General features: G+C 43.1%; 2 protein-coding genes across 2 annotated transcripts; one reads left to right on the forward strand and one right to left on the reverse strand.

Annotated features, from left to right (window-relative positions):
- Nucleotides 1-639: 639 nt before the first annotated feature.
- rps16 (ribosomal protein S16) lies at nucleotides 640-2,919 on the reverse strand. Its single transcript, XM_068586492.1, has 6 exons — nucleotides 2,858-2,919; nucleotides 2,717-2,768; nucleotides 2,049-2,150; nucleotides 1,500-1,596; nucleotides 1,332-1,379; nucleotides 640-827 (listed from the first exon to the last, which is right to left on the reverse strand). The coding sequence occupies exons 2-6, from the start codon at nucleotides 2,762-2,764 to the stop codon at nucleotides 682-684; spliced, it is 441 nt and encodes a 146-aa protein (XP_068442593.1). The 5' UTR covers nucleotides 2,765-2,768; nucleotides 2,858-2,919; the 3' UTR covers nucleotides 640-681.
- Nucleotides 2,920-5,185: 2,266 nt separating this feature from the next.
- On the forward strand, nucleotides 5,186-6,144 carry tnnt2c (troponin T2c, cardiac). Its single transcript, XM_068586437.1, has one exon. It carries the CDS (start codon nucleotides 5,204-5,206, stop codon nucleotides 6,005-6,007), a length of 804 nt encoding a protein of 267 aa, XP_068442538.1. The 5' UTR covers nucleotides 5,186-5,203; the 3' UTR covers nucleotides 6,008-6,144.
- The last annotated feature ends 7,339 nt before the right edge of the window (nucleotides 6,145-13,483 follow it).

A 13,483-nucleotide genomic window follows, 5' to 3' on the forward strand; every position in this document is an offset into this window, starting at 1 on the left:
TTCACAATTAATCGTTCTGTGCGGGTCGGGTTTCATAGGAGGCAGACAAAAGATTGAGCCATTGCATTTTAATCTGCTGTCGTTCTGGTACAGCACAGTAGATAAAGCATGTGTCGATAATAAAAACTAATGATGGCTGAATGCAATCAAGCTGCTTTAGTTTTAGGGTCCTGTAGCTGTGCAGACTGCCGTCAGACACTGGACCACCTGCATGCAACAGATCCATCGTTAGTGGGATGAGTAACACCTGGTCATTTTTCCTACTAATGCTGTGAAACATTTCACATAATTATCTTAACATCTGCTTTGTACAGAACTGTTCATTAGTAGAGTATTTAGCACAGCGCAAGTTCACTTGTGACGTTCTCTCTTGTCCTCAACCACAGGTCACGCTCAAATCAAGTCCATGTACCTTAGCCTCCATCAGCAGATGCATTATGAATTCTTACTGTACATGTATACGATACCATCATTGTTCACATCTCAGAGAAATAGGTATTTCATTCTCAACATGTCTTGTTCCATATGACCAAGAAAAATAACTTTTTGTAATTCATGAATTAACAATTTCAACTTGACCAACATTCCTCATTGAAACACTAGTCTGTAAAGTCTTATGAATAAAAAAAAAAGGACAACTTATTTTGTTCCTCCAATTTATTAAGAAAATGTACAGGGGGATTAACGGTAGGACTTCTGGTAGCGGGCACGAGCTCCGGGTCCACCGAACTTCTTGGACTCGCAGCGACGAGGATCGGCAACCAGCAGGGTCCTGTCGTACTGGATCAAGATGTCTTTGATCTCCTTCTTGGAGGCCTCATCAACATCTGCATAAGAACATGAAGGCTCCAAGTTATTCTCTATCCAATGTGTTCGAATACAAAATATCTTTAGTATAATAAACACTACACATTTCCCTATTTTCACATCCAACAGACTTGTTGTAACACTAAGAACAAGCAAATTTGTTGTCTCGTTTAAAAAAGTATCCCCTGAGGCAAATCAGAGTACAAAAAATAATTGACAGCTCAAGTTCCACACAATGTGGATACACAAATCACTGGAGTGATTATTGTCCCCACATTGTGTTGAAATGCTGACAAAACCACAATTCTACATGATTCAACATTAAAGCTCAGCACAGCTGAAACTCTTAATACAGCACACACACTCAGACTTGAGCAACACATTTTGCCAAGACAGGAAGACTTTTTTTTAGGGAACCATGTCTAAACAAATAGTCATTTACTGACCGGGAATAAAACATAGGTGACATACAAAACAAGTTTTGTAAAATACGGAGCATGAGTAGTAAACAATGTAATACTCACACTTCTGGTAGTAGGCAACCAGGGATTTGGAGATGGCCTGACGGATAGCTGGAAAACAACAGAAACATTAAATGGCAGGAAGGTGAAACATCCTCAGACACAGCAGCTGATGATGGATAAATATGAAGCAAAAACTAACCATTAATACAAATTATGATGCATTCTTACCATAGATCTGTGCCACATGTCCACCACCCTTCACTCTGACTCTGATGTCAACTCCAGCAAAACGCTCCTTTCCCAGCAACAGGACTGGCTCCAGAAGCTAAAACACATAATGACAACAATGTCATAATGTAATAAACAAAGTAATAATGTAATAAAGAAAAAGTAACAATAATAGTGATTTTGATTATTGCACATGTGTTTTTGCAGTATACTGAAAGATGCTTAAAACACTGCCTTGTCCTGAATAATCTACATCCCTACTAGCTTCAAAATGAAAGCAAGACTCACACCATCATCTGAAATACAAATCCCCTTCAAATAATGAATTTAGTTTAATATTAATGTCAGCTGTAGGCAAAAGGGAGTAAGGCACCACTTTGCATAGTCTCCACATGCATTGTGCTAGATTAAGTTTAGAACTGGCACCCATGTCATGCCGCATTGCTCATCCCCAACTGTCCCGTCTCCTTTAAATACAGATGTTAAAGGCTTTGCCCTCCATCAGCCTTGTGCACCCTGACGTTAAGCCCCTCTCTCATCAGCACTCACCTTGTACTGGAGGGTGGCAGGCTCCACCATGTCCAGGGGTCTGCCGTTCACCTTGATCAGGCCATTCCCCCTCTTGCAGTGAGCAACTGCTGTGGCGGTTTTCTATGATGAAAGCATCAAAATCAACATCAGAGCACAAAGACAACTGAAAGGAAAATCTGTACCGGTTAACGTGCACGTGTACTACGTAAAAACACTCATAGCATCCCGTTACGAGTCAAACATAAGGTTTATGATGTTATCGAGCCCCGTGACGTTGATGGATACGGTTTGCTGAGTTTGTCGATTAAATCAGGAATTGGGTTTGTTTGCATGAAGAGACGTGCGGTAAAATGAACGGCAATATTGTGTTTCAAGTATCTAAACCACAGCCAGTGCTAGCAACCATGGCTAGTTAGCTCGCTTCTAAAGCTCCGATCCGGTGACGCGATGCAGCCAAACCGACCGATTATAAATCTAGCAACATATATCACAGACACTTTTCGGTCATGTACAGCATAAATAAAGCTTCAACCATTGTTCCGTCACGTCTAGCCCAACACAGGCCTCCATAACACGATGTTAAGCGGACACACTAATGCATCATGTTGGCTACTTTAGCTAACAAGCGCTAGCAAGACAGGATAGCCACAACACCACATGTGGAATACAGTCTTTATTTTACTTACTTTACGTCCAAAGACCTGGACAGATTGCAAAGGACCTTTAGCCGGCATGGTTCTGAAACGCACAAGGAAAAAGCGTTACACTAGAAACCAGTGAATACGTATATTTTATACTATTTCATGGGATCGGGCTGGCAAGCATACCGTCTTCAGCTAGGGTGCCGTACGGAGAGACCGAACGGGGTTTCACATGCCGAATATCAGGGGCTGTTGGACGACACTTCACACGTGCTTTGTGGTAGGTTTTGCGACAGTTTTTCTACCTCCATTTTACGGTTGTGGTCTGTGTGAGGAAAGCAGCGGGCGCCAATTTTTTTTTCATAGAAACATTATTCTTCAATGTGGAACTTTTTTTCAAAATGTATTTTTAAATCAAATTGGAGTTATTTTAGCTTGCAACTATAAAATAAAATAAAAATAATTCGTATAGAAGGACAATTTCTCACCACAACAATATTATGTCTGGAATACAGTGTGATGGCCAGAACAGCATCCCTACATGAGACGTTTTTATTGGAATATCATTATTAGAGTATAATTTTAAATGAATAGTTCAGATCATACATCACAAAGGTGCTGGAGCATTTACACTGAAAGATAGCTACTCTATAATTCATTATATATGGATAATACAGTTTCCAAACCTAACTAATAAGTAATAATTATTTTAGTATGAATGTTATGTATGCCAAATTACATATTTTCTTTAGGGAAACTTACAAGAAACTTGCAAGATAATGGATCCTGTTTGGCATGCACTATGCACGCATGGTGACACTCTTCACTGTTCCACACCCAGTTCACCCAGTGTTGCCTGCATGTCTGAGCAGAACTGGTTCTTTCAATGAAAAGCACACTTCTCTGGTTCACCTGGACCTCACAGGTGGAGCAGTTTGATCCAATCAACATGTGCACAAATATACAGTAATGTACTCTTAAATTGTTTATCATATCCTATTGTACATTTTAATTTCTAACCATGTCTTCATACTGATGGACCATGTCAAATACCTTGTATGTGAAAACATACCTTACTGTTTCTGATAAAGTATGTCAACATCTACAAGAACTTTTTTCTTTTAATTTGCATTTAGATTCCCAGCATCGCTCTATTTGTTCATTGCGGCCTGTGTTAAACAGCCACAATGTGACTTTATTTATAGCCTTCTTTGCCTTTCTTTGCTAATGGACACAGTTGTCCCTCGCCACCAGCTACCACGTTTACACTGGGACCACCTGCTGCTGTGTACTGGCATGTTTTACTGGGGCTGAGTCCACTCTGGGACGAGACAGGGGACTTTCTCGCAATTATTCCAAAAAAATTCATGGCCACAATTAACCTATATAGAGAAGTGGAACTGAACCCCCTGGAGATAATGTGTCATCTCCCACATGCGTGTACGGCAGAACAACGCTCATCCCAAGGAGGCCAACGCAACGGTTTGATTTGAATTCTCAGACGCAGCGCAGCACCTGTCTCCCTTCCGTCAGTCATATCTCACCCTCTTTGTTGGTCCCTTTCCACTCACAACGCAAGACTTGGGAACACGCATCGTTGACACCGCCGTTAAAGCATTGCATCGTGGGAGAATTACACTTTAATCCATGCGGGCAGAACGCCTCCAATAGCAAGAATGTTTTAATTACATTCCAAAGAGGAGAGACGCAGGCGCAGCAGTGACGCTCATCTTGTCTTGTTCTTTGTTCTTACTGATGATCTTCTGTGCTGCTTAAGTTTTTTTTAAAGAGTTTTTCTTAATAATAACTGTCGATTCACAAATACCAGTATTTAAAATGCACTGGCTGACTGCTAAAACATTAACTTTACAAAGATAATTGAACTTAAAAGAGATATCCTCTTTATAAAGTGGCTGATTTTGGAGAATGCGACAGCTGTAACTCCATACGGCTCCGATGCACTTAAAGAGATCGCAATGTGCTCCGTTAATGTCACTCCTCGGAGCACCACAGCGGCTTTTAAACCATCATGGCGGATTAGCAAGTTCCCCAAACTGCTTGTGAAATATCTGCGGACAAAAGTTGAAGTGCGTCCTTCTCTATTCATCCTCTCCTTCCACGTCTCTGTCTCCTGTCGGCGGCCGAGGCCTCGGTGGGCCTTTTACAACTAAGTATAGGCGTCATTTGTTACCGGGTGACACGTGTGTTTGCTTCGTGGGACTGGAAAGCACAAGTGTGTGTGCGCATCTGTTGTGTATCTGAAATAGTCTCTCATCTTGTCCTTACAAAGGAATGAGGAGACCGAGAGGGAGGAGGGGTCGCTTAAGTGTGGCTGAAGGTTTGGTGAGGAGAAAATAGACTTCTCCATCTGTCTCAAAATCCGCCCTGCTGCTGACCCCCCACTCTGGAGACTTTGGAGGTCACATGGTCAAAAAAAAGTCAAACCCCTTAAAAACCCCTCCAGCTGCACGCCCACCACCCCAGTCATCTCTTCCCAGCTGGTGTCAGTGGTCATCCTGCTTTCTGCCCATCATGTCAGACACCGAGGAGTACGAGCCAGAAGAGGAGGAAGAAGTGGAAGAAGAGGAGCAGGAGGAGGATGAAGCGGAGAAGACGGAAAAGCGAGCAGGGGAGGTCGAGCACGAGGAGGACTCCAAGTGGCGGCCCAAGACGACTTATGTGCCAAATATCGCTCCTCCGAAGCTGCCCGACGGCGAGAAGGTGGATTTCGACGACCTGCACCGGAAGCGGCTGGAGAAGGACTTCAACGACCTGCAGACGCTGATCGAGTCGCATTTCTCCACGCGCCACAAAGAGGAGGAAGAGCTGGTGTCGCTGCGCAGCCGCATCGAGACCCGCCGCTCCGACCGCGCCGAGCAGCAGCGCGTGCGCGCCGAGCAGGAGCGCGAGCGCCAAGCGCGCCTCGCCGAGGAGAGGACGAGGCGCGAGGACGAGGCGGCCAAGCTGCGCGCGGACGAGGAGGCGAAGAAGAAGAAGATCTTCACCAACAAGTCCTTCGGCGGCTACCTGCAGAAGGTGGACCAGAAGAAGGGCAAGAAGCTGACCGCGCGCGAGGAGAAGAAGAAGTTGCTGATGGAGCGCCGGAAGCCGCTCAACATCGACCACCTGAACCAGGACAAGCTGGCGGACAAGGCGCAGGACCTGTGGCAGTGGCTCCACCAGCTGCACGCCGAGAAGTTCGTGCTGGCCGAGAAGCTCAAGAGGCAGAAGTACGAGATCCACGTGCTGCGGAACCGAGTCAGCGACCACCAGAGGGGCTCCAAAGCGTCCAAGAGCCTCCGCGGGGCCAAAGGCAAGGCCGGCTCCTGGAAGTGAGGCTGGGCTACCTTTTTTTTTTGCCTGAAATGGGCTTCCATAGATTCCACCTGCAGTTGTTATTGAATTCATATCATCTCAAATACGGGATTAAGGGTTTAGAAGTCTTCTAAACACAATTTAATCTATTTGACTCAAGTGACAGTACATTTTTGAATGATTGTTAAATATTCTGTTCTAACTGAAGAAATTCAGTTCTGCTCTTACATTTATACCCAATAAACCACTTCAAGCGTGTCATTGTTTTTGAAAAAGGTAGAAAACTTTAACTTTTTGTTGTTGTTGTTGGTCATTTATTGAATGATGTCACTTAAGAACAGTTGTGAACAGCTGACTTTTTAAAGAGACTAATTTAGACCTGCGGTATTTCTATAGCAAAACAGACCCAACTGTTGACTGAGAGGTCGCGTCCCCAAGAGCCTGCAGAGTGGAAGGAGCTTTGCAAAGTGGTGACTGATGTCTTAAAGGAATGCAACTGCAATCAGCGAGGCCCGGGTCGTCCTCCTGCAACGAAAGACAACGATAAACCTCCGATTTTTAATGGAATATTTATCAGATTATTCAAATCATTGACCTCGAACTTAACATCAGTCGGATAATTAATGTTGTTTATGCACTCTTCTGCTTGAACTGCTCTCTGGCTGGCAAAGATTGCAATCAAACTTCCTCTATGTGTTTTCATTTATTAAATATGGAATCTGCAGCAGATGACAGGCCACCACAAGAACTAGTTTATTTGATGTATGCATGTTGCAAGCATCCTCTCATCCCCGAGTAACAATTATTTATGATTTCTAAAACTATTCTGAATTTAATTTTCGGCTTCAAAATTATTTTAATATTTAAAAAAACTTATTCAGATGTTGAGTATCTAGTTTGATCATTTGTATGTCATCTTTTTGCCTTTGTAGTCCTAAAATAGCATCCTGCTGTAGGTCAAATGAAAGTCAAAGTGTGCAGCACTAACATGTTATTTCCACTAGGTGGCACTAGAGAGCCAGTTTAAAGCAAACACTTTTATTACACACAAAATAAGTACATTACTTAACTGAATGTGTATGCGTGCAATACATATGTGTTCAATAAATGATCCAAAATAGTTCAGGAAGTCAGGTTTCTGTACTTTTTGTCGTTCTATTTGATTTGGAACTAATTGGAACGTCCTTAATTCCCCCCAAAAAATAATTGATTGTATCTGCAGCCAAAGATCGGTGTCTTTCTGATTGTAATAAGTTCAGACTTTTTCAATAGAACAGACTCACTTTCCAGCAGTCACACTAAACGGCTCTGAACCTCCAGTTTGTCAGACTGAAGTATTTTGACAGTTCTCTCCCCTGCAGCTTCTGATTGTCACTCAGACGTGGACTGTAGATGCCCTGTCGCTGTTTTCCTCTCATTGCCGTGACAAGCCATTAAAAGGCTTCCAGGCACAGCAGGTTACCATAGAGACTGGGGAAAAGCCCGCTATCAAGTCTCAATACCCCCCCACCCTCCCCATCCAGCCTCAAGTCGCCCACTGTAATGATGAAAAACGCCTGACCTGACCTCATCTGGACGTACCAGCGCATCAATCAACTGCCCGCGTGGCACCGGGGAACGACATGTTCCTTAAAACTCTCAAGTGAATTCGAAGACACGCTGCACTTCATGGCGGAGTTAGAAGCGTGTGAGCAGCAGCAGCAGCAGCAGCAGCAGCAGCAGCAGCATGCTCACGGAGGAGGTTGGGGGGGTCGAGTGTCTGCATCAGTACCCAGCAGAGACTAGAGGATAGTGTAAACGCTGCACGATGATTGACAGGTTCCAGCGACACTTTCAACTCTGATGGTGAATTCATTATTCAGTTTTCCAAAAGGATTTTTATATTTTAATCAAAGTCATGCAGGTGCAGTCTGGTGTGCACAGCGTGTGCGGAGAGAATTACAAATGGAGACGCAAATGGTATTACCTGTGACTTGACCTGTGACTTGACTTGTGACTTGACTTGAATCTCAATCTCAACTTGGAATTTTTTTGTTTCAATTTAGGACATGGGCGTTTGGACTTATCAATCTTGATTCAGGAATAATCAGTTTTGCCCTAGAATTAGACTTGGCAAAAGCTGGCAATCAACGTAAGTATTTTAACCCAGCGGAGCGTTCATAAATATATAAACACGTTTAGGACTATGAACCTGGAAATAAACGGCGGATTGAGTCCAACGCCTGCGTGTAAATGTCGCCACGGAGGCTAAAACACAAGCTGGCTTTTCTCCACAGAATCCAACAAAATGGCCGCCGTGAGTCTGTGTGATGCAGTCGATCGTGGTTCCTTTTAATTATTGATGATCTAAATGACTTTACGCCTGTTGGTAAGAACCGTGGGAGATAAAACACACATTTCCACTCTGCTTTTGAGACACAGTAACCTCCTGTGTGCTCCATGTTGTTTTTTTATCAAATGTATCACATTTGATGTCGAAATTGTTGACATTGGGGATTAGTGGTGGGAAGTAAGTTACTCAAGTACTTCAGTACAACTTTGAGGTATTTATACACTCCTTGATTATTCCCATTTGATAAACTATTTCCATTTGTTTGGACTCTACTTTTTCTTGACTGCTGTGCTTTGCAGATGACGATCTTAACATTAATTATTCTTTGGATTGACCGCTTTTTCTATGAAATGCCCCAAAAATAATCATAGTTTGCTTTTACTTTAAGATCTGAATCCTTCTTCCTCCATTAGCTGGACTTAAATTGCCACACTAATCACTTCAGTGAACTGAAGTGATTAATATAGCACTTTGTTATATGAGTAATTAAGCAGAGAATTGGGTCCTCAAGTAATAATCATGATTCAACCCAGGAGATCAATTATATCACACACCTTATTAAGTCAAATTCACAGGATGAGAATATTTAAAACTGATATTTGAGGCGTTAACAGGTTGTTTCTTTCCGGCAAACAGACTTCAATGTGTTGTCGTACTCTAAACACACACATGTACACATGATGCCAGTGCGGGAAAGCAGCTCAGAGAAACGCTCCGGCTCTCTGAATGCCTTGAGCCCGCCCCGGAGACGGCGATGTTTGGGCTTATTTCCAACCTCCTCCAAATTGAGGTGGGAGTTGGTGGCAGCCAGAGGTATAAAGGAGCTGTAGCTGCAGCCGACGAGGCATAAATCTCCTGCGAGCATCCTGCAAGTATTCAAGCGCAGATCCCTGTGGCCATATAAAGATTTGATGTCGCCATGCATCCTGTCAGCGCCTCATTGCAGCCCGGAGAGACGGAGTTCTCCAGTCCACAGCTTCAGTGCTGGAATGCAGCATCACTCTCTAGATATGATAATATGATCAGAGGATAAGAAATGACTGCAAGACTAAACCGGACCCTCGTCTTGCAAGGGATTTAATCTGAAGATATCTGAATTGCCCCAAAAATTATCTCGTTTTTGCAATATTTTCGAGAAAAAGGGTTGTTTGAAACTTGACAATTGTAGGTTCTTGAAATCCATTTTCAAGTATTTTCTAATGCTGTCACAGTACTGAGAGGAAGTCACTTTGAGTGCCACAAAATAAGCCTTTATCTGAGGAGTCGGTGTCAAATATTTGTACCAAATTAAACGTACATTTTTTGGTAATTTATATTTCTATATCTATATATTGTATGTATGTTGTTATGACATGTATATGGTTTCTAGAGCCTTGTTTAGAGTTAATTCACATAAAAATGCTTATTCATGAGCCAAATGATCATATATGGCCTTCTCGGGTGTGATGAAAAAACACAAAAGTGTGAAATCTACGTTCATGCCTGTCACAAATGTTCCTTTTCGTGGCTCACTTTGACCGTCCGTAATGCAGCCGGCCTTGTGAGGCTTCTGTTGCTCAGCGATGACAAGCAGAGGACATCGTTTATCCCTTCCACAAGTCCTTACAAGAAAAAAAAAGAAAAACAACAACATCTTCACAGTAGAGAAACTCTCTCCTGGCCTTTTTTTTTTACAGGCTGAATCCGAGTAGCTCAGAGTAACAGGTGTCAGAAGTTTGGTCTTCACTGGAGAGAGGCAATCTTAGTATTTTTTTTTTTTTTCAGAATAAAAGCTTTTCTGATATACCACCTGGGAAAACATCCCATTGTTGGGGCCCCGGCGTCCAGCTCGTCACTTCATAACATCAGTTAGAATAAATACGAACCAAAAATGCCATAAAACCTCCTGTCGAGATGAAAGTCGCTGCTCTTGGATCATGTTCCTGCTCGTACTTCGTCATATCACTCAGGCTCAGTTGAAGTGCGGGCAACACGGATGTATTGTAAAGGAAGGTCGACCTCGCAGGGTCGGCGGGTGAGTCATTCCGCGTGAGAGACCGTGTGCTTCACCCAATTGTTTCTTCATTAGGAATATAAAGCGACGCAGTTGCCAAACAGCTTCCTGACGGCAACGCGTCGAAAGGACGCTGGTCAAAACCATGAGTCATCACTGGAGTGTAGGAGCTCAGGCTGTTCATTCATGAAAAAAATCAATAAGGATAAACTATTCAAATGCCAACGTTGACATGGCGCATCTGCCGGCTGCTGTTTGCGCAGGATGCGGACGAGGACACCTGCGTGGTGATGTGATGCAGCTCCAAGAGCTTCAAATCACTGCTATACCATGAGTAGAGCTGTGAGTCATGAACGTACGGCATCGATATGAGGTAGGGGAGGACAAGCAGCTCCTAAGTCGAGGAAAAAACAGCATGATCCACCATCAACATCCAAACATCCAACAGTCACCCTTGACACTAAATGGTGGCTGTGACTGAAAGCTTTTCAAATGCTTTAACAACTCTTGTTTCTGGCCAGAAGTTAAATTGCTGTTTCCAGCTTTCGGTTGCACTCTCTGACCACCATTATCAGGAAAATAGTCGCAGTTTAGGTTGTGGAGGTCAAACTGACTGACTATTGAACTGCAGTGAGTATTAGGGATGCACTGCTTGCAATTTTCTTGGTTGTTTACTTGGTCCTCTATAGTGGTTATTTGCATAAAGGCACTATTCAAATGATTAGGAAACACATTGTATCTTTCATTTTCATTTTAAAAAAGTATTTTCAGTTTTAATTATATATTATAAGCTGTGTATAGCTAATATTACTGTTTAGAAGTGAAACGGTCATAATTCTCTCTATAATTCTGCTTATATTGCATCAAGATTGTACTTGCGTTAGTATTTGCCTTCACAAAATGTAATTTTATTGAGTAGAGCCTAAACGCACCATAATGCAAGTCCATTAAAGTTCTCAATAGCATGATGGGAATACATTAGAATATAATACAAGTCGGATTTAAACATTTTCAAGGCTTATTTTATGTTGTAGTGGCAGTGGTGGCAAATTCCACACTTTATGTATTTGCTCCAAAAAAATCTGCACTTGCTCAATAGTCCGCTTGTAGGCAACACTTCTGTTTGTTTTGTCATTTGAACATGAATGCAGTCATTGGAAGCGATCTGGGATCTGTAAGTGTATTTTTGTGTTTCCTCACTGCGTCCCTGGGCCCACCGGTTTGTTTCCTTCGCCGTCGGCGTCTGCGTCTCCGGTTATGAATCGCGGCGCTGCTGGATGATGAGTCACACCTGTGACGGCATGAGAGCCATTTGACGAACGGCTCCATTTAGATTCAAGCTCACGTCCTCCACGGCGTCCTCTGCGTCTGTCGGGTGATTCATGCCGACTGCCTCCACCTCTGCCCACCATGTAAATCAGCAGAGCTGCTGAATTGTCCCGTTCGCACACGCAGCCTGTTATTACCACGTCTCCTCCCGGGCGCTCACACCTGTTGGAGCCACAGTGAAGCCTCTTGTTTCCCCGACTCGGCGGTGTCTCAATTACCACCCTCGGACGAACTTTGAAAACTAGAGCAGCAGGGATTGGTGTCACAAGAGAGCACATCTTTAAAGAGGCCTTCAGCCTTGTTCTCCGGTAGTGAGAGATTCCTTTTTGTATAGTCAAAACATGTGGATGGCTAGCAGGACATTCTGGAGCAGGTGTATTTATTCAAACAATTGTGAGAAAACGTTGCTTTGGCTGCTCCAAAGTAGCTCGTATGTGTCCCCTGTATTTGTTGAGATAAACCGTCCTCAACTGTGAAACCTTGGAAGTTTATTTTGGAGGTTTATTTTGTTTGTTGACCTCCCACTTTCAGTCTTTTGGAAAGGGACAGTATTTTTGCAAGGGAGTTGAATTGAAAATGGCCATGAGTGACTAATGAGACTACGGAGAACTCTCAGACGTCTTCCTTTATGAAGACAAATAGTCTATTTTCTCCAGAGACAATGTCAGATGGCACTCTTTGTCTTGGATGGACGCAATCGATTGAATCATCAGCGCGAAGAATGAACAGTTCATGGGTATTGTCGTGTTCAGACCGTGCCTAACTGAAGGAGAAAACATGAACACTCCATGTTTTTATTTTTCATATATCTCAGGGGAAAACATGTCCTCTGGTCCTCTCCCACTTTGCAAAATGCACATGTCACTCTGAATATAGAAATATAGTAACGCTTGTTTGTGCTTCAGGGATATTCCGAATGCCACAATTATAACATACAAGATTATGAATTGACATCATGGTTACTCATGAGGTTGATGTTTCTGTCAAGACCAATTCATTGACGAAGAAAGAGTAATGAACATTTATCGCATCAATAGATCCTTGTCACCTCTGCTGATGCTTCGTTCAGTGGGCGTCGCAGCATGGCGTCTCTGTACAGGTGATCGCTTGTTCCAGTTGACAGTTGGCGGCTTTCTGTTTTGAAAAGGAAAAAATAACCGGTTATACACATTAATTACACTGGATGCCTGCTGGGGGTTTTATTTTGAGAATACAGATAACATGAGTTTATAAGCAAAGACCAGAGACACGGCCATTTCACCTTAAAAGGTCGGTTACCTTGAAAATCTTGCAAGAGTACGCAAGCAGCATTAGCTCCAAAAGTCCCTACATCTTACTACAAAAAGGTTTCTAAATGATCAAGACTTATCACCTTTCCTTTAGGCTTCCCTCCAAAGCCACTCCCCCAAACATCCTATCGCACATGCTCACGGCTGTAGAGCGAGCAGCTTGTGGAAGACTCTGGTGACGAGTAACGGGTGCAGAATTCGTGCAATTTTACATTCGGGCCAAATCAAATGTTCAGCTGTGTTTATTAGAGTCCTGCGACAGCCACAGATAAGACAAAGAACAAACTATAATTGTTTTGCCAGAGCATTTCATTAATTAATTGCTGTCATAATGAGAATTTCAACAAAAATGCTAACCCTTAACCCTAAACGCTAACCCTGTGACATAATCAGAAAAATGCAGTTTTTGTGTTTGATCCCTTTGCTAAAAGGCCTCCAGGAAAAAACAAACACCCTCTCCGCTCTCCAGTCGTCCTGCAGGACAAGAGGATCTGATCGGTGTCGAGATGTTACTGATACTCTGAAATCATTGCACAATCACGAGGCTTTGTCTG

The sequence above is a fragment of the Clinocottus analis genome, unplaced genomic scaffold, assembly GCF_023055335.1.
Source record: "Clinocottus analis isolate CAN_PGR_092001 unplaced genomic scaffold, fCliAna1.0.p SCAF_20, whole genome shotgun sequence".
Lineage (NCBI taxonomy): Eukaryota > Metazoa > Chordata > Actinopteri > Perciformes > Cottidae > Clinocottus > Clinocottus analis.

Bases quoted from the DNA above. Each gene is read 5' to 3' on its own strand.
- rps16 (XM_068586492.1), bottom strand. From the start codon at position 2,764: ATGCCGGCTAAAGGTCCTTTGCAATCTGTCCAGGTCTTTGGACGTAAA. The intron at 2,151-2,716 runs GTAAGTAAAATA...CTTTCATCATAG, and splicing joins TCCAGGTCTTTGGACGTAAA to AAAACCGCCACAGCAGTTGC. The intron at 1,380-1,499 runs GTAAGAATGCAT...GTTGTTTTCCAG, and splicing joins ACATGTGGCACAGATCTATG to CTATCCGTCAGGCCATCTCC.
- tnnt2c (XM_068586437.1), top strand. From the start codon at position 5,204: ATGTCAGACACCGAGGAGTACGAGCCAGAAGAGGAGGAAGAAGTGGAA.